General features: G+C 28.4%; 1 protein-coding gene across 1 annotated transcript in view; it reads left to right on the top strand.

Annotated features, from left to right (window-relative positions):
• The first annotated feature begins 1,202 nt into the window (after positions 1-1,202).
• LOC145836205 (uncharacterized) overlaps positions 1,203-23,304 on the top strand; it is a 36,231-nt gene continuing 14,129 nt past the window's right edge. Inside the window, exons 1-32 of the mRNA XM_082944023.1 lie at positions 1,203-1,470; positions 2,998-3,129; positions 3,454-3,602; positions 4,168-4,326; positions 4,871-5,045; positions 5,377-5,574; positions 8,439-8,572; positions 9,259-9,339; positions 9,714-9,879; positions 10,120-10,273; positions 10,525-10,635; positions 10,868-11,007; positions 11,322-11,461; positions 11,785-11,938; positions 12,364-12,504; positions 12,838-12,927; positions 14,140-14,196; positions 14,518-14,651; positions 14,923-15,003; positions 15,615-15,780; positions 17,125-17,278; positions 17,896-18,116; positions 18,394-18,480; positions 18,696-18,809; positions 19,164-19,361; positions 19,709-19,795; positions 19,943-20,197; positions 20,336-20,419; positions 20,842-21,096; positions 21,544-21,630; positions 22,355-22,609; positions 23,192-23,278. Of these exons, the coding sequence (XP_082800149.1) occupies positions 1,254-1,470; positions 2,998-3,129; positions 3,454-3,602; positions 4,168-4,326; positions 4,871-5,045; positions 5,377-5,574; positions 8,439-8,572; positions 9,259-9,339; positions 9,714-9,879; positions 10,120-10,273; positions 10,525-10,635; positions 10,868-11,007; positions 11,322-11,461; positions 11,785-11,938; positions 12,364-12,504; positions 12,838-12,927; positions 14,140-14,196; positions 14,518-14,651; positions 14,923-15,003; positions 15,615-15,780; positions 17,125-17,278; positions 17,896-18,116; positions 18,394-18,480; positions 18,696-18,809; positions 19,164-19,361; positions 19,709-19,795; positions 19,943-20,197; positions 20,336-20,419; positions 20,842-21,096; positions 21,544-21,630; positions 22,355-22,609; positions 23,192-23,278 (4,663 nt within the window). The 5' untranslated portion in view covers positions 1,203-1,253. The remainder of the gene's footprint in view (positions 1,471-2,997; positions 3,130-3,453; positions 3,603-4,167; positions 4,327-4,870; positions 5,046-5,376; positions 5,575-8,438; positions 8,573-9,258; positions 9,340-9,713; positions 9,880-10,119; positions 10,274-10,524; positions 10,636-10,867; positions 11,008-11,321; positions 11,462-11,784; positions 11,939-12,363; positions 12,505-12,837; positions 12,928-14,139; positions 14,197-14,517; positions 14,652-14,922; positions 15,004-15,614; positions 15,781-17,124; positions 17,279-17,895; positions 18,117-18,393; positions 18,481-18,695; positions 18,810-19,163; positions 19,362-19,708; positions 19,796-19,942; positions 20,198-20,335; positions 20,420-20,841; positions 21,097-21,543; positions 21,631-22,354; positions 22,610-23,191; positions 23,279-23,304) is intronic.

The following is a 23,304-nucleotide window of genomic DNA, read 5'->3' as shown; positions in this document are numbered from 1 at the left end:
ATTTATTCATTTCAACTTTTGCAAAAACAGTACATAAATGTAAAACAGATGTTTTATTTTTTGTAATTAAGTGTATTTATAAATTAAGACAACGAAATTTTTATTTTAATATCAACACCTAGTTTTACTTTAATAACTATAAAAAGACAGGTATGCTGTAATTATAAACTACCTCAAGTGACTGTACTTCGAATAAACGTGAGAATTTTACTTTGATCAAGAACATTTTATAATACCGCTCATATTTAAGTGACAGTAAAAGTTATTAAATATTAAATTAGAACATAAAAGTTGATATGTTTAAAAAGTTCAAAATTTAATATTTACAAGAATAAAACTTGTTAAAACATAATTTGGTTAGTAGGTTGAAAGTAAAACCTACATTTGATCTTACAAAATACAAGTAAAAATAACCATAAGGACATATAAACACTTATTTATTAGACAAACCTTAAAAAACGGTAAAGAATATCATAAAATTTAAAATTTCATGCAATGCGGTCAAATACACTATAAACCGCAAATTCGTTGCTAAATCGAAATTTTTGTTTTCAAAACCTGTGTTTACAGAGACGTGTTATGCGCACGACTACTGAACTCGAATTGACAGTTTACACATCCCAGCACTTTGCTTGAATTTGCTGGTTAATTAGACGACCATCAGAAGCAAAAGCGATTTTGTGTTTGAAGCTTGCTAGAGGTTTTTTTACGCCCTTGAGGAAAATATTTACAAAAATTACTGGAAATTTCACGCGGTTTTACCTGTTAAAAGTGTTATTTTAGATCGTTGCTATTTTTGTTTAAAAGTTAAAACTATGAAACGAAAAAACATGGAGAGAAAAAAGTTTTTAAGTAAGAAGCAAAGTTTATAAAAACTTTCTAAGTTAAAATTTTTGTAAATTTTACCACTGTAAAATTTATACACTACAAATGATTAAATAAAAAAACTTGACAGTTAACAAACATTTCTAAACATATTTTTTTGTTGAAAAGCAACAATGAGAATTTTTGAAAAGTTTTTATCCAAACATCATAAGTTGCAATTTGTCTGGAGTGCTGTTTGTGCATTTTGAAGAAACATAGCAGTTACAAAAATATTTTGTCGATTTTCGGTATATTGTTTATAATTTTATAGTGACTTCTAGTGTGTGTGTATTTTTTAATGTGAGCTTTTACTAACGTGGTATTTAAAAACAGCAATTTAAAACAAAACAAACAAACAATTTTCGAAACAAGAAATAACTTCTGAAAGCATGAGATTTCTGCTACACCTGATAGGAGTTTTGCACGTTTTAAGTTCCATTACAAATTGTGAAGGAAAATATGATATTCAAAAACTAGTAGAAAAAGTGCCGACGCAAGGACCTCTAACGGAGCAAGAGTTAATAGATGCTGAACTAAAACCAAGAGTTATAACTGAAACTTTTACCACTGAAGATATCGAACAACCTTGGGTTCCTATAATAACCCGTAAGTTTTTGTTAAAAAATAGGATTAGTTGTACTGAATTTTTTTGGATTGATTTTCATTATGTATTAGCTTGATATATTTGTTTTGAAATTATGCTGGATGTGTTTATTTTTCTTATATTTTTAACGAACTGTTCAATTCGAAATGCAGTCATTTGATATACGCAGTTTTTTACGAAATTTATAGCAAAAAGTATCTATAGAATTATATTGTTATGTAATTTTATAAATATTATAGCAAGCGCTTTTAAAACGATATTTCTGTGAAATAACATAATTCAGTCTATTTCTTTAAAATGACGTAGTTAATATTTAAGTTTTGCAGTTTTAAGATATATTAAAACTGCTAAATGTTGATAATTTATGAGAAAAAGGTCAAAGTGGTAATTTTAGAAGTATATTTTTACAGTATAAATGGAAATATTTACGTCAAACTCAGATAAAATTTATCATTATATTTAGTCCTTGATATCTAAAAACAAATTAGTCACTTGCTTTATTACCACTTTTATATGCCTTATATTTTTGTCACAAAGATAATCTCAAATCAAGTTAATCTGGAACAAAATGTAATTTTTATTACTTTGTGGTTCATCAAAATTATATCACTTTCTCGTACTAGGTAGGACTAATTGCTGATGTGATTAAAGTAGTTTATCAACAAAAAAACTTTAAAGTATAAACTAACCTGCTTTGTCTAGAAATATTTGGTGTTTTTCTTTAATTGTTGGTTTTAACAATGTATAGTTTATAGTTTTATTTTATTTAAACTTTATACATATATTTAAACAAAATATTTTTAGACATTTATAACACTAGCCACTCAAGCTATAGTTTTTACACTTAATATATTTTAAGTTCATATGTTTTTTACAAAGATGAGTTCGAAGCTACTTTATTTACATTATAAAATAAATTTTAAGATATTTTTATGTGGTCCATCAAAATAGTATTTATTTTGTACATAGCAAAAGTAATTACTACTGAGATTAAAGTAATTAAGCATAAATAAAAACGCGTCAAAATATAAATAAATTCGCTTTGTCTGGAAATATTTGGTGTTTTTCCTTAATTAAAGGTTCTAACCAAATAAAGTGTTACATTTTTTAAGCTTTGTTGTATAACTAAATAAAATAAACTGAGCTACGAAAAATTGTTTTAATGACTTATATTTAATAACAAATTATTGTTTACCAACAAAATATACTTAGTAAGTAAATACATTTTTTTTATTCTAAAACCGGATTAAGTTTAAAAGTTTAAGAAGTAAAGACAAAAATTTGTTATTTAAACGAGTACATATAATTATTTAATTAGTTAAAACTAAAACATATTGTTTCTAATCAGATGCTACAACATTCGGTGGCTTAGTAAATTGTTTTTTATCGAAATTCCAAATATACACTGATCCACAGATTAAGTTAAAAATCAAAAAGGTAAAAGTTAAAACTAAATTAAAACAATGGGGATGTAAACATATGATATTACTTAAAATAACGACAATTGTAACATTCTTTTTTCACATCAGATGCCATAACGTCGGTGGACCTCATGTTCCTGATTGACGGTTCAGGATCAGTCAAATTCAAACACCCAATTAACTTCAGGAGGATCCAGCAATGGATCAAAAGAGTCACCTCAGCTTTCGACCTCACTTCTAGTTTGTTTGCAAAATTTTCTTAAGACTTTAACTGTTTTTCAAAATACTATACCAGATAATGGAATTTGATTTCAAGTATAAATTTAGAATCAACAGCTTATATTTTAAAAATAAATTAATTAACACTTTGTAAACAACTTCGATTTTTCAGCTCATCTAAAAAATATATTTGAAAAATTGATTTTGTGATTGAAAAATTTAACAAGAAAATTAATAAGCTAAAACTTTTAAAACCCAGAAAATGTACTCTATTCACTATGCTACGTCAGCTATGTTGTATTCAATGTATTTTTCACAAGTTTATAAAATTTTTTTTTCAAACAGCAATGATGAGAGCTGGTGTTATTCAGTATTCGCATTACTACAAGGACATATCAATGAAACTGCAGAGGTACATAAAAACCGAGCTTAAGTTGGGTGAACACAGAACCAAGAGGGATTTCGACCGAGCAATCGACAATATGGAGTACATGGTTGGATTCTAAATGATTTCAATCGTTTGCTTTCTTAATAAGAAAATAAAAACTTAGTAGAAAAAAATTGAAACCCTTTAAGAAACCAAATGTTATAAAAAAAAGATATCTTACTTAAAGTACGTAGACATTCAAAAATACCGCAATTGAGGTTATCTAAAATAGTTTAGCACATTAAATTAGTGTTGCTAGATTAGTAATTAGTAATTAGAACCATTTGTTGGGTCAAATGGGTTTGTTACACTAACAAAAACGGTTTAACAATATTCGGTCGTTTGACTACTATGCTTAGTTTTCCGGTTGTCTAAGCTCAATTAAATGCCAATAAAGTGTTAATTTGTCACTTAGTTCATGAATTACTGTCAATTACGTCATAAAGTGTTTACTTTAAAAAAAAACATATCAAATGTTTTTTCTTATTATAACTTACTGTTTATAACACTAAAGCTTATGTGTTTATTAGACAATAACTGTTTTTAAGTCTTAACTCCACCAACTATTTTATCAAACATTAACTTCTTATCGCGTCACGTTTATTACGTCACAACTGATTATTACGTCACAGGGATTCACCACTTACACGGGTAAGGCGATAGAGAAGGCGATCACGTACGACATGGCGAAGAGTGACAGTGAGGACAACACGTTGAAGATAATCGTGCTACTTACTGACGGAAAGTCCAATGATAACGTTGAGGAGATCTCACGAGAAGCAAGGCACAATGTTCGTTGTTTACAACAATATAAAAAATGACAATTAGTTTAGCTTAATGTGAACTTTACTTCGTTTAATTAATTATTCATCTAAATTTTACAAAGAAAAATGCCAACCCAGTATGAAGTATCTTTGTTAGTTATTATTTATTTTTTTCAACGTTAATGTTTTAACTATTTTTACATTAACCAACAAAAAGACAATTTTAACAAGCTAACTAATTTGAGTTCCAAAATTCAAAGTTTATGTTGGTAGGTTTTTGGTTTTTCTATTTAGGCTTAGTAGCTGGCACAAGATAATTTTTAAAAACTAACATAAGATAAACTATCCCTTTTTAATTTTTTATATGCTACGAAACAGTTATTAAAATAAATGAAACTATCATTTGCATTAGTATTAGTTTCTATTAATACGTTTATATGGGTGAACTTGGTGTAGTTAAAACGTTGTTGTGTTTATAGAAATATTATAAATCATACTATAGTTTTACTTTCTCACAACTATTTGTTAGTTTATTATAAATCAAAACTTTATTTTAATATATTATTTGCAGGGATTCAAGTTTGTGGTGATTGGGGTTGACGGATACGACCGAGACGAGTTACGGACCATAGCGAACGGAGACGTTGAAAATGGGGACAACGTATTAGAATTAGACAACTTCTCACGGCTGCCGTCTAGTGTTGACACCGTGCAACGAATGATTACAAGGATATTCTCCGATCCAAGTTAGCTTTTATGTAAGGGAAAACTAAAACTCTTCATACAACAAAAAATTAAAACACTTTTTTTATTGGCAGAAAAATATTGTAACACATTTTACCACAGTTTCATGAAACATTGGAGTTTTTTTTTTTCCTCTTTAGCATCAAAACAATTTAAGTTTATAGATTTTTGATAGCGTCTTAACATTCGGCAAAACTTGACTTAAAGTTTATAAAAACTAGCGTTACTTTTCTTTTTAAATTTGTTGCTTGCAGTTTAACATTACCTTGTAGTGTTACTACTTATATTATTATTTTAATAGAAATTCATTTACGATAACCAAACTCTGAACAGCCTGCACCCCACTAATTTCGCCTTTGATGGGCAACCTGTCGTGCACCGACGCCAACAAAATATCGTCCACTTGCACTTACGATTGCGGGAACTCCCCCGATGACGTCATGTACACGCTTGAGGGACCGAGGGAGGTCACGTGCATGAAAGACGACTTCATGGGGGCTTCGTGGAGCGACGTGCCTAGTATTTGCGGAGGTTTGTTTGTTCTAAGTTGTTGAGTTTTGAAAAGAATTAACAAATAGTTTATTTACTTTTATACTTTTCATATTAACAAACTAAAGTTTGTGTTGTTCATTTGTGTAACAGATCAATTTTGCTTTAACAAAAAAGTTTAGTTCGAAGTTAATTATGAAAATAGCTTTTATTAAGCTAAAGGTTATTATCATTATGATTTGAATTTTCTAAATGCTTACTGTTTTAACCACAGATTTTGATGTATTAAATTGAACATTTTTTTTTTACATTGTTTGTGCTTAAATAATTACAAAGAAAAGTCTTATGACTAGCATTTAATTGTACTTTGTAATCTTAATTTTTTGCTATTTACCAAGTATTTTTGTTTTTACAAAACATTATTTTTCTGAACTATTTACATAACCTATATCAAAATGTAAAAACAACTGGAAAAAAACAATTCATTACAATTAGCATTAGTTTTGATTTATAAACTATTCTTTATGCTAGCTCTACACTTCAAATACTTTTATTAAAAAATCTTGTAATCAATTTAGTTCTTAACAATGAAATATACTATGAATCAGGGGCGTAGCGTGGGGAGGGACACTGGCGCATGCGTGCCACCCAAAAAAAAAAAGAAATTAAAAAATACAATGTAATATCTTTATCTTTTATTGTTTATTTTTTATACTTAATATGCCTTTTTTTAACTATGTTTATCTAGTATTCGAAAAGTTAAACTAAATTTTAAATACCAATTATTGACAAGTTTGGGAAATTACTCAATATACAAATTCGGTGCGCAAGCGAAAAGGTGCACCGATATTGATGAAAAACTCTATAAGGAAAATATTTATAACTTTATGAATTTCATAAGAATTTAGACTTAAAAAGCACGCAATTAATGTAGTGCACCGCAAGAGTATAACTTTATGGCAGATTTTTCTACAAAAAGTTTACAAAAATACGTCACGCTTAAAGGAAAATTAAACATTTTTACAAGTTTTTTTAATGTTACAACAAATGTTAAGACTACTGCTAGTTTTCTGATCTTTATTTTTGTAAACTTACAATAAAAAGCGTGTCGGCAATAAGAAATAAACTTTGTTTGTGATTTTCATTTTAAACAATTATAATCAGATAAATTAAATATAAAAAGCATAATTTTAACTTAAAAACTTTAAAGTAACAAAGAGTTGCTTGGAACTTATTTCACTTAATGAATTTATTTCAATTATATTAATAATAAAAAGATCTTTTCATAGCTAATTACAAAAGTTTTAGTTTAGGGGATTTTTTGAGAAAAAAATTTGCACAGCCCCTGACCAAAATACCACGCTACGCCACTGCTATGAATCAATAAAAAATATTTAGTTTCAATTTTTTTAGTTAAATCATATTTATAATAAGAAAAGAATTTAAACAATCTATAATGTTTTATTTGATTTATCGTTTTATTTCCTAAAAATAAACTTCAAAACTTTTAGAATATATCAAAAAATTTTGTTTTATAATTCTGCTTCTAAAAACAAAAGTTTTTTTTTGATTGTATTAATAGTTTTTACCGTTATTTTTATGCTGTCAAAACTTTGATTTATTGTTGAAACACGTCGATTGTTTTTACACTTTCATAATACTTAATTTCTAAGGTGTTTCGTGTACAAACGCAATGTTGTGCCGTTAGGGGCTTAACTACTTACAACTTTTTACAAGTACATATTGCACGATTGTGGTTTAAACTAGACAAGTTTAACATCTAACCTACAGATCTGCTTTTTTTTAACTGAACTAAAGTGATACACTCTTTTTTTTTTTTGATTTTTTTTAAACTATAAACAATAATTTAAAAACTTATTTATTGTTTAAAATTAATAGAACAACTTTAGTATAACCTTTGTACATTATTTTAAATTTATTTTTATTAGTTTTAAATCGTGGAAAAGCATTTTCGTCGTTGACTTTTTTGCTTATTTTTTTTCGTACAAAAATTTTATTTTATTTTTAAAAAGGTGTTTTTGCAGTTTACTCTAAAGAAAAAGACTATATAACACCTAATACTGTATAGTACACAAAACTAGTTTAAAATATTAGCAGAGAAAAACTAGTTTTTGTGACATAAAGTTCCACAAAAACATTCCAAACAATTATTTTACGTTACAAAAGTGGCAAATCTAATTTAGGTGATATCGCTTAGTAACCCAGTATTTCAACTAATAACTTGATTTCACATTAAAAACGTTATCTACAAAATTGTTTCAAATTCCTTATTTAGTCACTTTATAGCATTCCAAGTTTTTTTATTAATATATAAAAAGTTCACTAACATTGTGGTTTAAAAGCTCGTTTGTTTTATCTAAACCTATACATAAAGAAGTTGTTTTTTATTTTTGTTACTAGTTTAAACTCAAGCAAAATGAAAACAATCCCAAGTCATTGTTTCAATAAACCTATGGCATGCAAAACTTTATTTATACCGCTAAAAAAATTTATTGATAATATATTTTTTTAGACAAGGTTTAATACGTTTCAAAATATAATAACATTGGGAATTTAATTTTTTATTTAATTACGTTAAACTAAGAAGATCGTTGAAATTTTAAAAACAGGATCAACTATAATAACACCGTTTGAAAAAAACGGATCGAGAATTTCAAAACAACAAGAAATAATAAATTTTCACCTTTTTATAGAGTTTTATAAGACTCCACTAGTTAGAGAAGTAGATTATAAGTTGAGTGATACCAATAAGCCTTCTTTAAATTACAGTATTTTTTTTTAAAGATACTTTAAGGTTTGTAAAACAAAACAGTTTGTAATATTTTCTTTAACCTTAACAAGTAATATACAATAAATAATGTTTATTAAAACAAATATTTTTACAGTATGCAGAGCCATGTTCGACATGAACATCATCTTGGACTCTTCGTCCTCGATCGGAGCCAAGGACTTTCTCATCATGAAGAACTTTCTCCTCAGGTTGATCGACACGTACAGGATCTCCCCCGGTGACGTGCAGGTATGACGTCACTTTTACGTACTGTTACGTAACTTTTATTCGGTTATTGAAGTAATTTGGTGAATCAATTTATACTGTTTAAGTGTGTTTTAGTTTATTGTATTTAATACAGATGCTTAAAAAATTATTCAATTTAATGAAACTGGTAAACAAGTTTAAAAAATAAGCAAATATAATTACACATACCTTGTGTTTCTTAAAATTTAAGGCAACAAAATTTTAGTTGGTTTAATTAGACTTATTTGTAGTATCTTGTTCGTTTCTCAAAATATAGAGTATACGTTTTAGAAAATTGCTGTATAAAAGTTATCCATAAAATACAGTTTAGTGTGGTAATTTTTGCGGTTTTTAAAAGAGATCATTAAAGTGTTACACAAAACAAATATGTATAAATGTATTAAACTGTCTCCTTGATGAGTGATTACAGTGTAATTATAGTGTTACAAGGCAACCATGTATTAAACTCAAAAATTCTTAAGCAAGCCTATTTTTATTGTCAAGTTGACCGAACAAAAAACCAAAAAATTTCTAGTTTTTTTGTTAAAACATTTTTAAGTGGTTTAAACAGCTAAATGGTTTTGTCTATCAGACACTTGCTTAATAACTTTATTTGTATATAAAACACACATCGCTAATGTTATCATGTGTGTTTTTTTTAGATTTTATGTAACTATGTTGAATAACAGATCTCGCTGATGAGGTACAACAAGCACGTTTACGATTTGTGGGATTATTCAACATTCAACAACAAAGAGGGACTCGTGCAGGTAAATTTAAAATAAATTTCAAAGTGTGAGCTTTATGAGTTGGAAAGTCTATAATACGTTTCAGCTTCTGATTACTTTAGTATACAAGTAGTTCTCTCAAATCTGTTTGAAAACAATTTGTATTTTATCAAAAGCAATTTCTGTAATTTATTTTAGCACAGTATCAATTTGAATTTTTACTTTCAACAAAAAAGTCTCTTTTAATTCACTTTCGTCCTATAATAACTTCATCGTTTTAACCAGACCTAAACTACTTAGTAACCGATTTTTTAAATCTTGAAACAGAAAGACGCCAACTAATAAAATGCAAATATACATAAGGACACAAATAAATTTTGAATTTAATTTTAGTTTAAAAATTTTCTTTAAAACAGGCGATCCTGGATATAGATTACAACGGGGGAGGAACCCACACAGCATCAGCCATTCAGTACGCGCTTGAGAACAAGTTCAAACCTGAAACTGGGTACAGGAACCGGGTTCCCCACATCACCATGGTGATCACTGACGGGGAGACGGCTGATTCGCACATGCTGCAAAGTATGACGTCATAATACTTTGTATTTTAAGTATTGGAATTTACTTTAAAATAATTTTACTTCGTATTTAAAAATTAATTTTTACCCACTAGTTATAACACAGCAAAAAAAACTGAAAATTTAGTTTGTGTTTATTTTCAGACTTAAACATATGAAAAAAAAAAAAAAAGTAGTTTAGCTACAACTCCAAATAAAAAAGGAATGGTTGACTCTCTGAATTTATATTAACTTTTACCACTAGGTGTTGTCGATGAGCTCCATCTTAAGAGTCACGTGATCGCAATCGGAATCATCGATGCCAACTTGGAAGAAATAAACCTGATCGCGTCTAAACCTGAAGAAGAACACGCTTTCAATGTTAAGAACTCATTCACTGAGCTCCTCGACATCACACAGTTTGTTTGATTACAAACTTTAAAGATATAAACAAGTATAAGATTAAAAATTAAGTATAACTAACTAAGACTGTATTTTATTAAAAACAGCTCCTAATATAATATATTATCATATGAAATCAAATACGTTGCTCGATGTCAAACAGTTTGCACAGTCTGTATCAAATTTTACAAACTCAAACAACCAAGCAAATGGTCAGTAGAGTAATATACAATCTATTAGTAGTGCTTAACACATTAAATTAAAAAAGAGCACTGGCAAAGACGATCTGCAAGGCGCAGGACTACGTTGAAGAGATCAGATGCGATGCAGCAAACATGATGAACCCTCAGAACTGCTACGAGATGCTCTGCGATAACAAGTTCGAAAACTCCTACATTTGATGTTATATATATATTAATACAAGTTTATATACATTAACATAATTGTGTTAGGTTCGAGAACCCCTACATAAACAACAATTTTCAGAATCTCTTAAATTACTTATATAAACATATCATTTATCTCAAAATTTAGCATTCAAAATAATTAGTACTATTATAATTGTTTCATAGAAGTTAAAAACATGTTTTACATTAATGCTTTTGTTTTAGGTTCGAGAACCCTTACATGAAGCACGGTATAGGAACATCATGCGTGGCCAGGTGCTGCCCTGGGTTCGTGTTAGTAGGAAATGATACAGTGACTTGTCAATACGATGGAAAGTGGTCGCAACCCGAGTACGAGTGCGTCGGTAAGTTGCACGTAGCTAGATGCAATGCTGCAAATCTGTAAAAATATAACTTTCAAAGTCAACTATTGTTTTGTACTTAACTTTCAATAAGGTTGAAATTATAGTTGCTTTAAATTTGAGATTTTTCTATATCTAAAACAGACTTGACACTTAAATAGATTTTTATGTGTTATTAACTGAATTAGAAACAAATAAATGAACTACTTGCTTAATTAAAAACTTGCTTAGCTGATAAAGAAAAAAGCAAAAATAAAACTTATGAAGCCATAAAAACACCCAATATACCTATAGTTATTAAAAATGTGATTTCACAGAGCAAGTGTGTCCGGAGATCCAGCAGCACAAGGGGTTGGTGTTGGACTGCACGGAGCACAACAAGCCCGGAAGCAAATGTCAGATGTCTTGCGAGAAGGGTTTCGAGATGAGGGTTCCTCAAGACACCTCCGCCTGCGCTGTTAGTCGTAATTATACATGTTTAAAATATGAGGGTTCCACAAGATACCTATGCCTACAATTTTAGTAGTAATTTTATATGTTTCAAATATGAGGGTACTACAAGATAAGCCTTACTAGTAGTAATTTGCTTAGTATGTTTGTATAGGAGTTTAGACAAAAAAAATTTTACAATCATACTCAGCAAACACTACGATTTTAAACAAACAAACTAAATAAACTGGACATTATTTGAACTTGTAAACAGTTTAAGCCATTACTAAAAAACTAGCTACTTATAAACATGTCACCACAATAAAATAATCCAAACAATTAAACCTGCAGTTCAACGTGGACGGAACGATAAGGTCTTGTTCTACGATGTGCAAGAGCAGCTATCTCCTTCCGGGCTGGACTCACCCGACCGTGCAGTGTTTGGGAGCGACCGCTTGCGAGAGCGAACCTTGCCTACAGGGCGCCAGGTGCACCAATTTGCCAGGTTTGAATGAGAATAAAGTGTAAATACAAAATTTTCTGACGTCCTTATTTTATACTTAACAAGGTGATTTAAAATAGAACATTTTTTGGCTTTAGTTTAATATACTGTAGCTTTTGCTAACATAAATAAACAAGTTTAATGACGGTTAAAAAACGAATCACCCTATATAAATGCATAGAACATACATGTGCTTATTAAATAAAAGCTTATGGTAGTGTAATGAATATACAAAAAAAAAACACAGCTTTGCTGCCTAGTCATGAAAACAGTCTAAACTTATTTCGAATTTTAAAAATGTACCAGTTTTAAGTACTAAAAACTTAAAGACTTCACGTGCCAAAAAACTTAAAACAGACAGCTAGCTTTTTTTACTTTGGCACCGCTTAAATTTCTTTTGTTATACAATTTTGCAATTCAACACACAGGAGATTTCATGTGCGATTGTCCTACCGGGTTCTACGGTAAACAGTGCGAGTTAGATGTGGATGATTGCTACAATAATGAGTGTGTGAATGGTGCAAGGTGTTTGGATGGTCCCAACGAGTATTTCTGTGATTGTCAACCTGGTAAGAGAATATTTTATAATGTTTTAACAACAACAAGATGTTTTTTAAATTATGTTGCTTTAAAATAAATACAAATAAGAAATAAATAACTTAAATTTGCTATAGTATTAGTCTTTCCCTCACCACGTATTTATACTAAACATTCAGTTTGTAAGAGTTTATAAACAATGTTGAAAAAAACTAATTACTTTATGAAACTAGTCTTAAAAGCATAGTAGTCAAAAAGGTCACACATAAAAAAATAAATACCAATTTGTTTTACAAATATTTTTTCTATATTTATCAAAAATAATTACAAAATTTAAATCTAAACAGTTTTAATAATCTAACCAGGTTACGAGGGAAGATTTTGTGAAACAATTATTGACAACTGCAAACCTAATCCTTGCAAATATGGTGCAGAATGCATTAACTCTGAAAATGGTTTGTTATTTAAAATCTTTATTAAATGTAAAACATTAATATTACTGTCAACATTATTGTAGAGAATTTTTTTGTTTTTCGGCTTTGTATTGGTATAAAAAGGTTTTGGTTTTAATTGTTATATAATAAATTTGAAAATTTATGTATGTTTTTCTTTACTTAATAAATACATTTACAACAAGTAATATTTTGAGTAATAATATTTAAGCACAAACTGCTTCATCTTTTCTAGAAAAAAGGTTTAGTAAACTTAAAACATTTACCAAATGCATACAAAAAACACCCATAAAATCAAACGTGTTAGCTTTTAAAAAGCTTAGATAAATTAGCAAGTTGAATAAATACAAGTATAAGACGCATAATACTTGAACAAATTAAATGTCTATCAACTTTAAGTTATGTAATACTCTGTTAACTAATTTCACGCATTATTTTGCTACATACGTAAAAAACAATTCACAAAAAACGTTTAAGTGCAATCCGAAACAAAAAATTGCAATTAACGTGACTATTATCGAGATTAAGATGCTATTTAGCAGGTATTTAAAATATAAAACAAATCTTATGTCGGAAATTGTGTTGGAAGTTTTCATGTTTCTTTATTTTGGGCGTATAGAGTGTTGTTTGTGTTGTAAACAACACACTAAGCACATGTCAATCACTTGACATGTAAAAGTCATTCTGCGGTTTATTTTGTTGTAATTTCATGGCAACTTTGACACAGGATTAGATGGGTTCTGTTTACTGTGTTTTTTACCAAAACAAAAATTTCCAATTTGTGCGTAAATCTTTGTAAATAAGTGTGAAATGTTTACTATAAATTTTTGGAATGTATTGAATTGGGTTTTAAAAATTCTTCTTTAAGTTTTAAGAAATAGAATGAAATTTTTTTTTTATTCTTGGAATGTATTACATAAAAACGCAAATTTTAAAAACAGTTTTACTTAAATAACATTTTAAAGTTTAAAATATTTTGTCAAAGTAAGCCTATGATATAATTTAAAAATCTAACCAAAGTTTTTTTTTTGTTAAAATAATATTAAAGTTTTACTCATAATAAACTAAAAGTAGTTTAAGTCGAAATTAACACAAATAACGCTTTCTAAATAACATTATTAAGCTCTATTAAGCATTATTAAAAGCAGTTTGTACTAATCGTTATGTAAATGCATCATGTTTTAAGTTAAAAAAATGTATGTTTTATCTTTCCAGACTATAGATGCGAATGTGTTGATGGTTTTGAAGGAAAAGATTGTGATTCTCCGCAAGGTAATAATTAAAAGTAGTATTAAAGTATACATTTCAAATCATATCAACTTAAACTTTTGGGCTTTGTCTTTGTTAGAATATAACATTATATGTTTTAATGTTCCAAAAAAGACATTTAAACTTTATCCAACTACTTGGCTTTCACAAAAACAAATAATTCTATAAGAAAATCGTATTTTAACTTTAAACATAATTAAACTTTCAAAATTCGAAATTATCATTTTTAACAAAGATCTCTCAACAGCCCATAACAGCTTTAGAAACTTGAAACAATTTCACATACTAAAAAACAAAATAAACTTCATAACAATTTTAAAACAGTATGCAAGGACCAATTCGACGTATTGTTTATAATGGACTCTTCGTCATCAATGGGCCATGACAAGTTCGGCCTGGTCCGTAACTTCGTAAAAGCCATGACCACTTCTCTCGAAATCGGGCCCAAAAAGATACAGGTATGAATAAATGAGACAGAAATTACACACAATAAGTTTTGAGTGAAATAAGTCTGTGTACAACTTATTTAAACAAAATTATGACTAGCTTAATAAACAAATGTATTTTGTATAATTAAATACGAAATTGTATCCAACTCACCTATTTGATCGTTTTTAATTTAAACCCGTTGACTTGTGTTTTGACTGCCTCATTAAAGTTTTAATTAACCTGTCAGATTAGGATTTGTTAAAAAATCAATGTTTATTGTATTCCTTTATCACAAAACAGGTAGCTCTGATGAAGTATTCGAGTGAGCCGGAAGCTGTTTGGAATTATAATACTTATGAAACGTCTAAAGACATGTTTGCTGTAAGTTTCAATAAAAACATATAAATAATGAATATAATAAAATTAGAATTCGACACTTACAAAGCATCTAAAGACATGTTTGCTGTTAGTTTTAGTTCAAATATACAATTGAAAATATAAAATTGAAATTATCAAGTTTACAAAACCTCTATAGACATGTTTGCTGGTATGTTTAATCTTTAATTTAATGTAGATAACTGTCAACTGAAAATTGTATATAAAATTATTATAACTAGAATTTAGTTTGCAGCTCTTTTTATTATAAGTACATTATCTAAAACGTTTTGTTAAACAAAATCAGTTAAAAAACTACTTTTATAAATTAGAATAACTAAAAAGAGTAAAAAAGTTGTTAATATTTGTTGTTAAAAACTAAAAATTAAAAACGAGTTTTTTACACTATAAAATAGTTAAACTATCAAAAAAGATTTTTTTTTGGTATAAAAATAATAATGTTAAATTTCAATTTTTTCTTTAAACAAAACTCATAACAGAAATTGTATCTAACATTTTTAACTTGAGGTAGGTTTTTTTTTATCTTTTTAGCTATTTAAAGCTTTTAAACAAAAATCTGAAAAACATGGCTGATAAAAAATTTTTCTCTCCACAAGGCGGCGACACGTGTGCAGTACGAGGGACTTGGTACACGAACTGGGGCTGCACTCGAGTACGGTTTGAACTGGTTCGTCACGGATGAAGGAGCAAGGGGGAGGAGAAAGGGACTTCCACACATAACAATATTGCTGACAGACGGCATTGCTCATGATAAAACTAGAGGTTTGAATATTCTTTGTTGAACATTACATAGATAAAAATATATTTGCAATAACTTTAAAACATTTATAACTTTCCGCTCGTGATAATACAAAGTTACCATGTGAATATCAAAATCAATCAAAACAATATGTATTTGTATTATAATATATAGCTGTGTTCAGAGATGTTAAAATGCTAAAAGTTAATATGGTAATTCAGCAATGAAGTGTTTTATTTTTGGTTTGTTTTAAGTTAGTAATTTCACGCTTGAGTAAACAAAGCAGAGCTTTTTAACATGTCTGGCTGTGTTGTCGACAGACGGTATTGCTCATTTTAAAACTAAAGGTTATTTACATTTGTTTAGATATTTTCTCGACTTGATTTATTTTACCTGTTATGAAAGCAGCGTCATATTTAATTTTTATTACTATTAAGTTTTTTTTATTTCAATTTAAATTTCATTATTAAACAAACATTGATTTAAAACTACTTGTAAGTAACTGTTCATCTAGGCCAAAACTAGTGTTATAGCATTTATTAAAAATGTTTTCTAAACAGTTTTAAACTTAATTAAGGGCTTCTATGTAACAAAATATATACTTTTGATCAGCTGAAAAAATTGTCTTTTAAAACTTCTGTTTTTAACGAACTCAAAATCTGATTTACCCACACTTTATTGCTATAAAATAATGAGTTTCAAGTATAAATTGTTAGTTTGTCTATGTTGTAGTAATTACTACGTTATGAACAAGTTTTAAATTTTTTGAAACTCGTTTTTAAAGCTATCGAATTTCTTTAAGTCCTTTTGAACCATACAAGCTGTTTCAAGTTGTAGTTGTAAAGTTATGTTTAAACGACCAAAACTATTGGATTAATGTAATTAACATAAAAGTTTTTTTGAGAAGCAATTAAACGTTTAACCGAAAATTGACCAATAACTGTCTAAACTTAATTTCTAAAAACATTAAATTTTGTCTGTTATTACACATTAAAGATATTGAAAGAAATCTGTTTAATAAGTGAATTTTTTAATCAACCACAATTTGTATTAAAAACTTTGTTTTAATTTTAAAGCAATGTGTTAAAAAATAACTTATTGTACCTTTCTATAACTGATATATTCAATAATTAAGGCTAAAAAAACCTAATAAAAAGTATGCTTGTTGAAAATCAGATTTATACTAAATTAATGATGTTAGTTACGTTCGAATAAATATATTAAAACATTCGTTGTAAAATTAAATAATAATATACAAACATGTTTCTTTCTAATAACAACAAACTTTCAGATAGTATTTCAAAGTAGTTATCATGGAGACGTTTCATTTTATTCTTAATTTTTACAACTCAATTATTCCCAATCAGAGGTAGCAGCAACGCTCCGAAAGCACTCAAAAGTGATGGTGTTGGCAGTTGGAGATGCAGATGAAGCGGAAGAGATTAAGAAGATCGCATCCAAACCAACTGAGTTGTACGGAAAGCATCTCGAGAGCTTCAGGGATCTGCAAGACCTTCAAATGTTTGTTTTACCTGTTTTATTTTTTATTACAAAAACTTTTTTTTAGTTAGTTATCAAAAATACTAAAATAAATCTAAGTATTTATATTTTAACCTAAGACTCGTTTATGTAACACTTATTAAGGTATCCAAGTTCTTAGGTAAGTATAAACATTGAAACAAAAAAAGTAAGATAATCAATCACCTAAAATCGCTTTAAAATTTTTAACATCAGAAAGTACTACAAAAATTTATGTTGTTTTCTGTACTAATAAACACAAATAACAATACAATTGTTGAGTAATTAAACAAGTATCTTTTTTTCTAATTGACTTCTTTTTCTGAAAAATCATTTTTAAATATTTAATTCTTCTTAAACCATACTTTCAACATATTTAGTTGAAGTTAGCTACTGGAAATTCTTTAACAACTTTTTTCTGGCTCACTTATATTTGTTTATAATTAGATTTAAAACGTTACAACTACAGTTGTTGTAAGTTCAACAAGTAAGAAAACTTACGTTACAACAAAAAGAATATCAATAAATAAAATTCAAAAAAATTTCAATAAAAGTTAATGTTGTCGTCTATACTAACAGATACAAATAATAATACAATTGTTAAGTAAGTATCTCCGCAGGTTGATGGGTAACAAGCTGTGTGATGCGAAATACGACGTGGACGCCACGGTGTGCCGACCGGTGCTTCCCCAGTTCTCGTGCGAGCAGGTCATGTGCACCGACGACAACAACCTGGGCGGCAACTGCACCAAGTTCTGCTGCAACGGCATGAAGGTGCCCGGGGACGAGATTGCCACGTGCTACTACGACGGGTCCTGGTCCGCGCAACTCGAGTGTGTCGGTTAGTTGTTAGGGGATTTTTTGATGAAGGTAGAATGTTAGTAGATTTTATTATTATTAGTAGTTGACATATTTTACTATAAAAAAACTGTTGCAGTAATTGATCATATTTTTGTACTAGATTCATAAAAACATTTTTAGTTATTATTTAGGTTTTAAAATAAGTTATGATTTTAATTTTTTATAGTAAATTGCAAGTAATACTCATATTAACAATATAATTGTTTGTTTTCAAATTACTTAAAAATTAACTTTTAGTAATGAAAAAAATTATTTAGACATTGACGAGTGTGAATCAAACCCTTGTCAAAACGGAGCCGAATGCATTAATGGAGATAACGAGTATTCCTGTGAATGTGTGAAAGGTTTGTTTTATTCTATTTTAGAACTAAAATTTCAAACTTTTTAAAGCTCAGTTAATGTTTCAAATTTTTTAGAATAACTTTTGTAAGTAAAGCTGGTTGAACGTAGGCACTTTTAACAAGTCTTCTTTTTCACGTGAACAGAATAACGTATGGTATAATATAGACTTTCTTAGTTTTTTCATTTAACGTTAAATAGCTTACTAAAAATTTAACAGGATTCGAGGGAGATCACTGCGAGATTAACATTGATGATTGCGCGGTAAATTATTGTTTTAATGGTGGGGAATGTTTGGATAGAGTTGATTCGTTTGTTTGTGAATGCTTGCCAGGTTATTATGTAATTGTTTCTAAAAAACTTATTTTCAAAATAATTATGTTTCATATCGTCCAAAGCATATATTTAACAGTTATCGTTAAAAACGGAAAAATATGATTAATATTTATCTTGAAATAAAAAAATAGTAAGTTATAACTACATAGATATTTACTTAACAAAATTTATTAAATTTTACCACAAAACTATAAGCTTTATTGTTCATGTATACAGGAAAATATATTTAAGTAAATGAAATTTAAATTTAAGTTTTTGTTCGATAAAAAATTATTGTAGTCACCTTGTGCGTAAAGCTTTAAACCAGATATCAAAATTATTAAAAAACAAATAAAACATTTTCTCCCTACAGGATTCGCGGGAACCCTGTGTGACGTCAACATCGACGACTGCTACCCGAACCCGTGCTTGAACGGGGGCAAGTGCACTGACGGCATCGGATCGTACACCTGCGACTGCCCGCCCGGTTACCAGGGGCAGCACTGTGACGTCATGATGTGCACCAGCGATTACTGCCAAAATGGGGGCAGGTGCGTCAACGAAGAAAATTGTGGGTTTTTGTTGTTTTAAAAAATAAGCAATTTATTTTTATTTGCTTTTTAAAAAAACTTAAGAAACAATTAAGAACCATCTATGTGAAACATGGTTAAATGTTGCTTTAAAAGTAATGGTTGTATTGATAGTTCTTAACTGTTATTTAGTTATTTAATAGTTTTTGTTTTCGCTATTTTAACGTTATTGAAATAAAAATTTAGTAATGCGTTTTTATTGATTCAAAAAAAAATTATAAAACGTACTTACAATAAAATAATGTTTTTTTATTAGTTGTATAAAAATAGTTATAATTATCGGTAAATACACTGATTATATTTTAAATTTCATTTATAATCTTTACAGCATTATCCTGTATATGTCCAGACGGTTATATTGGAGAAAAATGTGAACAATACATCGATTTCTGCCGGACTAATCCTTGTAAAAATGGTAAGAAAAATGAATACTTTTAGTTCAGTTTGCAAGTAAATAGCAACAAAACGCTAAATATTAGACTGAAATAGAAATAATTTTTGTATTTAACTAATTGAACTAATATGATTTAATAATATTTAAACTAATATTTAAATAATTCAGGAAAGTGCGTCAACAAGAAAAACGGAAATTTTGCTTTCACGTGCGAGTGTTACGCAGGTTACACTGGTTACACTTGCAATGACAACACCAACGATTGCAATGCTGATAGTTGCCATGGTAACGGAGATTGTATTGATGGTTTGAACACATTCACTTGTCAGTGTTACCATGGTTACACTGGTGATAATTGTGAACAAAGAGTTTGTACTGAAGATTACTGCCAAAATGGGGGAACTTGTTCAGTTATTGAGAACGGTTTGTTTTGCTTAAAATTTAAATGAAGCATTAAAGATTAGTTGTTTAGTTTAATTTTTCAAATTTAAACTTTCTTTTTAATATCCTAAGTTATTTTGTGTTACTACAGCCAAATTTTACCTCTTCTTTAAAAAACAGAGTTGTACTGCTTATGTCCACCGCAATACACTGGTAACAAGTGTGAAACAGTCGATCACTGCTTCAACGAGCCTTGTCTTAACGGTAAGAGTTACGAAACAACTAGATAGAGTAACTGATAAAAGCTTTTTCAAACTAAATCAAAAGGTTGCTGAATGATGGCCTGCTGTTGTAAAGTCACAACTGATTAGCATTTAAAAAATCTAAGCTTTTATTAAAAGTAAAAGGGTAATAAGTTCCTTTTGATTAAAATTTGAACAAAGATAAATTAATAAAAAAGTTAAGACGCTAAAAATAAATTTTAATTTTTTTTTAACTAGGTTAATCTTTAAAATATTTACAAAACGTATAGTAATAAACAACAATAAAATAAATAAAAATATAAATGAATAACGTATATTTATAACGTTTATAACGTTATAATTCTAGATACCAAAGGCGAATATTTAAGATATTTTTGTTTAAGTAAATCTTTTAATAGTCTGCATAAAGTGAATTTTTATCAGGAGAATGCATCAACAAGCCAAACGGTGAGTTCGGGTTCACCTGTGAGTGCTTCGAAGGTTACGAGGGGAACTTCTGCCTCGAAAACACCAATGACTGCACCCCTGACAGTTGCCATGGTAACGGGGATTGTGTTGACGGGGTCAACACGTTCACTTGTCAGTGTTACCATGGTTACACTGGTGATACTTGTCAAGAAAGAGTTTGTACTGATGATTATTGTCAGAATGGGGGCACTTGTACTAAACTAGGAAATGGTAAATTATTTTTTAATCACCTTTAATTTTATGTAATAAAAATCTTCTCAATTTAAATGGTACTTGGTTAAAAGTTGTTGTAGTAATTCGTCTTCTTAATATCTTACACAGTACTATATAACTTATTACTTTGAAATTTACAGTGTTTAAGTAATGTGTTCTTTTATTTAACATTTCGAAACTAGCTTAAACTTGACCTAATTGTTTGTTTTTATTAAATTGAGAATTGAAGTACGAACATAAATCAAACATTGTATAAGTACATAGCTATTAATTATGCAACTCTCCTAACCAGTTAATTTTTATACCATTAGGAAAGTTCAAATTTCGAATAGTTTGAGATTCATTTAGTTACTAATAAACTTAAACCAATTCTTTGTAATTCATTACTCATATGTGTTAAAATTTTACTATGTTATGCAATATTAAACTAATAATTTGTTATAGACCTCTTCTGCATGTGTCCTCCTCGTACTACCGGGATGAAATGTGAAAATCTTATTGACTACTGCGCTCCAAATCCCTGCGTAAATGGTAAATTTGGCTTTGATAAGAGAATATTTATGTATTTCTGATAACAATTTTACGAGGCTAAAGTTAAGCAACAAAATTAAAACAAAAGTTGTGTGTATTTAGTTAAAAGCTATTCATAAAGTTTTCAAATATTTTAACTTTTTTAAAACAAATGTAAGTATTAAGGAAGCATAATAAAAGAAATACTAAATCAAGAACATTTTAAACACTAATAAGGGTGTAAACTTCAGTAACATACAATTTAATACTTAGCATACATAACGGTGCAAATATTATAGTTTATCCTATGTTAGCTTATTTTATTTGAGTTTATAATCTAATTTATCAAAAATATTTGTACAGCTAGTAACAGTTTAATAGTTATATAATTTTTTAAATGTTAAAATGTACAAAATGTGTTTTAAAAAGTAAAATTTTAGTAGATATATATACAAAGCAGTATAAAATATTTGTTAATTAGCTGTACTTTAGTTAAATTCTGTTTTATTTCAAGATTATTTTAACAACATTGTGAAAAGTATATATTATGTAACAAGTTTTTAACTTAGATTTACATAGACAAATTATGTATTGTTATTGAGTTTTTAAATTTTTATTGATTTTTTTACATATTAGGTTTCTAAAACTATTCAAAAATAATTCAAAATCAAGTGTCTTCATTGACTTACAACGTCATTATACTCACAAACTTAATGACTTTTGCATCAAGACTATTTTTATACAGGAAAGTGCATCAACAAGCAAGGTCTTGTACTACCGTACACATGTGAATGTAATGAAGGTTACCAAGGTGATCTATGTGAAACTAACATTGACGACTGCACCCCTGACAGTTGCCATGGTAACGGGGATTGTATTGATAGGGTGAACACGTTCACTTGCCAGTGTTACCATGGTTACGCTGGTGATAGTTGTCAAGAAAGAGTTTGCACTGAAGGTCACTGTCAGAATGGGGGAACATGCGTCGAAATTGAAAACGGTTAGTAAAAAAATAAGTGAAAGTTCATAATTTTAATTTAAATGAATATATTTTTTTAAAGTATGTTTTGATATTATGTAATTATCCTTTTAATTTTTGGTATTTTCGTTAAAAGTTAATAAATATTTTTACCTATTCATAAGTAAAAAATTCATAAAATAAAATCAAATAGTCAGTTACTTGAAAGTATCTCAATCAACTTCTTACACATTAAACTTTTGTTGTGTTTCATATATAGTTTTTTTCATATTACGCTCTGTAAGTGTTAGTGCTTTTTTATATAATTTGTTATACCTAAATTATTTTATAACTAATAAAATTTAATCAACTTTAAACACATTTTATTTATTAAAATTTTAGTATTATTTTGTTTATTGAATGGCAAATAAAAACGCTCAAAACATTTGGTCTTAGAACATGGAGCACGAAAAACCTGTCGGTTATCGAATAGCGCACCAGTATTAAAGTAGTAGAGATAAATTATTAATAAAAAATAATAACATGTACTTATTTCGTACATTTTTATATCAGTTTAGCAAAACTTTAACCGTTTTTTTTTAACTTGTACAATTTCACCGACAGATCTTCTCTGCATATGTCCTCAAGAAACAACCGGATCGAGGTGTGAAGAGCTCATTGATTTCTGTGATTTCCTTCCTTGCAACAACGGTACAGTTTTGATATATTTGTAAAAA

This window comes from Thalia democratica, chromosome 5 (genome assembly GCF_965202585.1).
Source record: "Thalia democratica chromosome 5, ktThaDemo2.hap1.1, whole genome shotgun sequence".
NCBI lineage: Eukaryota > Metazoa > Chordata > Thaliacea > Salpida > Salpidae > Thalia > Thalia democratica.
The sequence above is the reverse complement of the archived record's forward strand: the minus strand, read 5'-3'. Positions and strand labels throughout refer to the sequence as shown.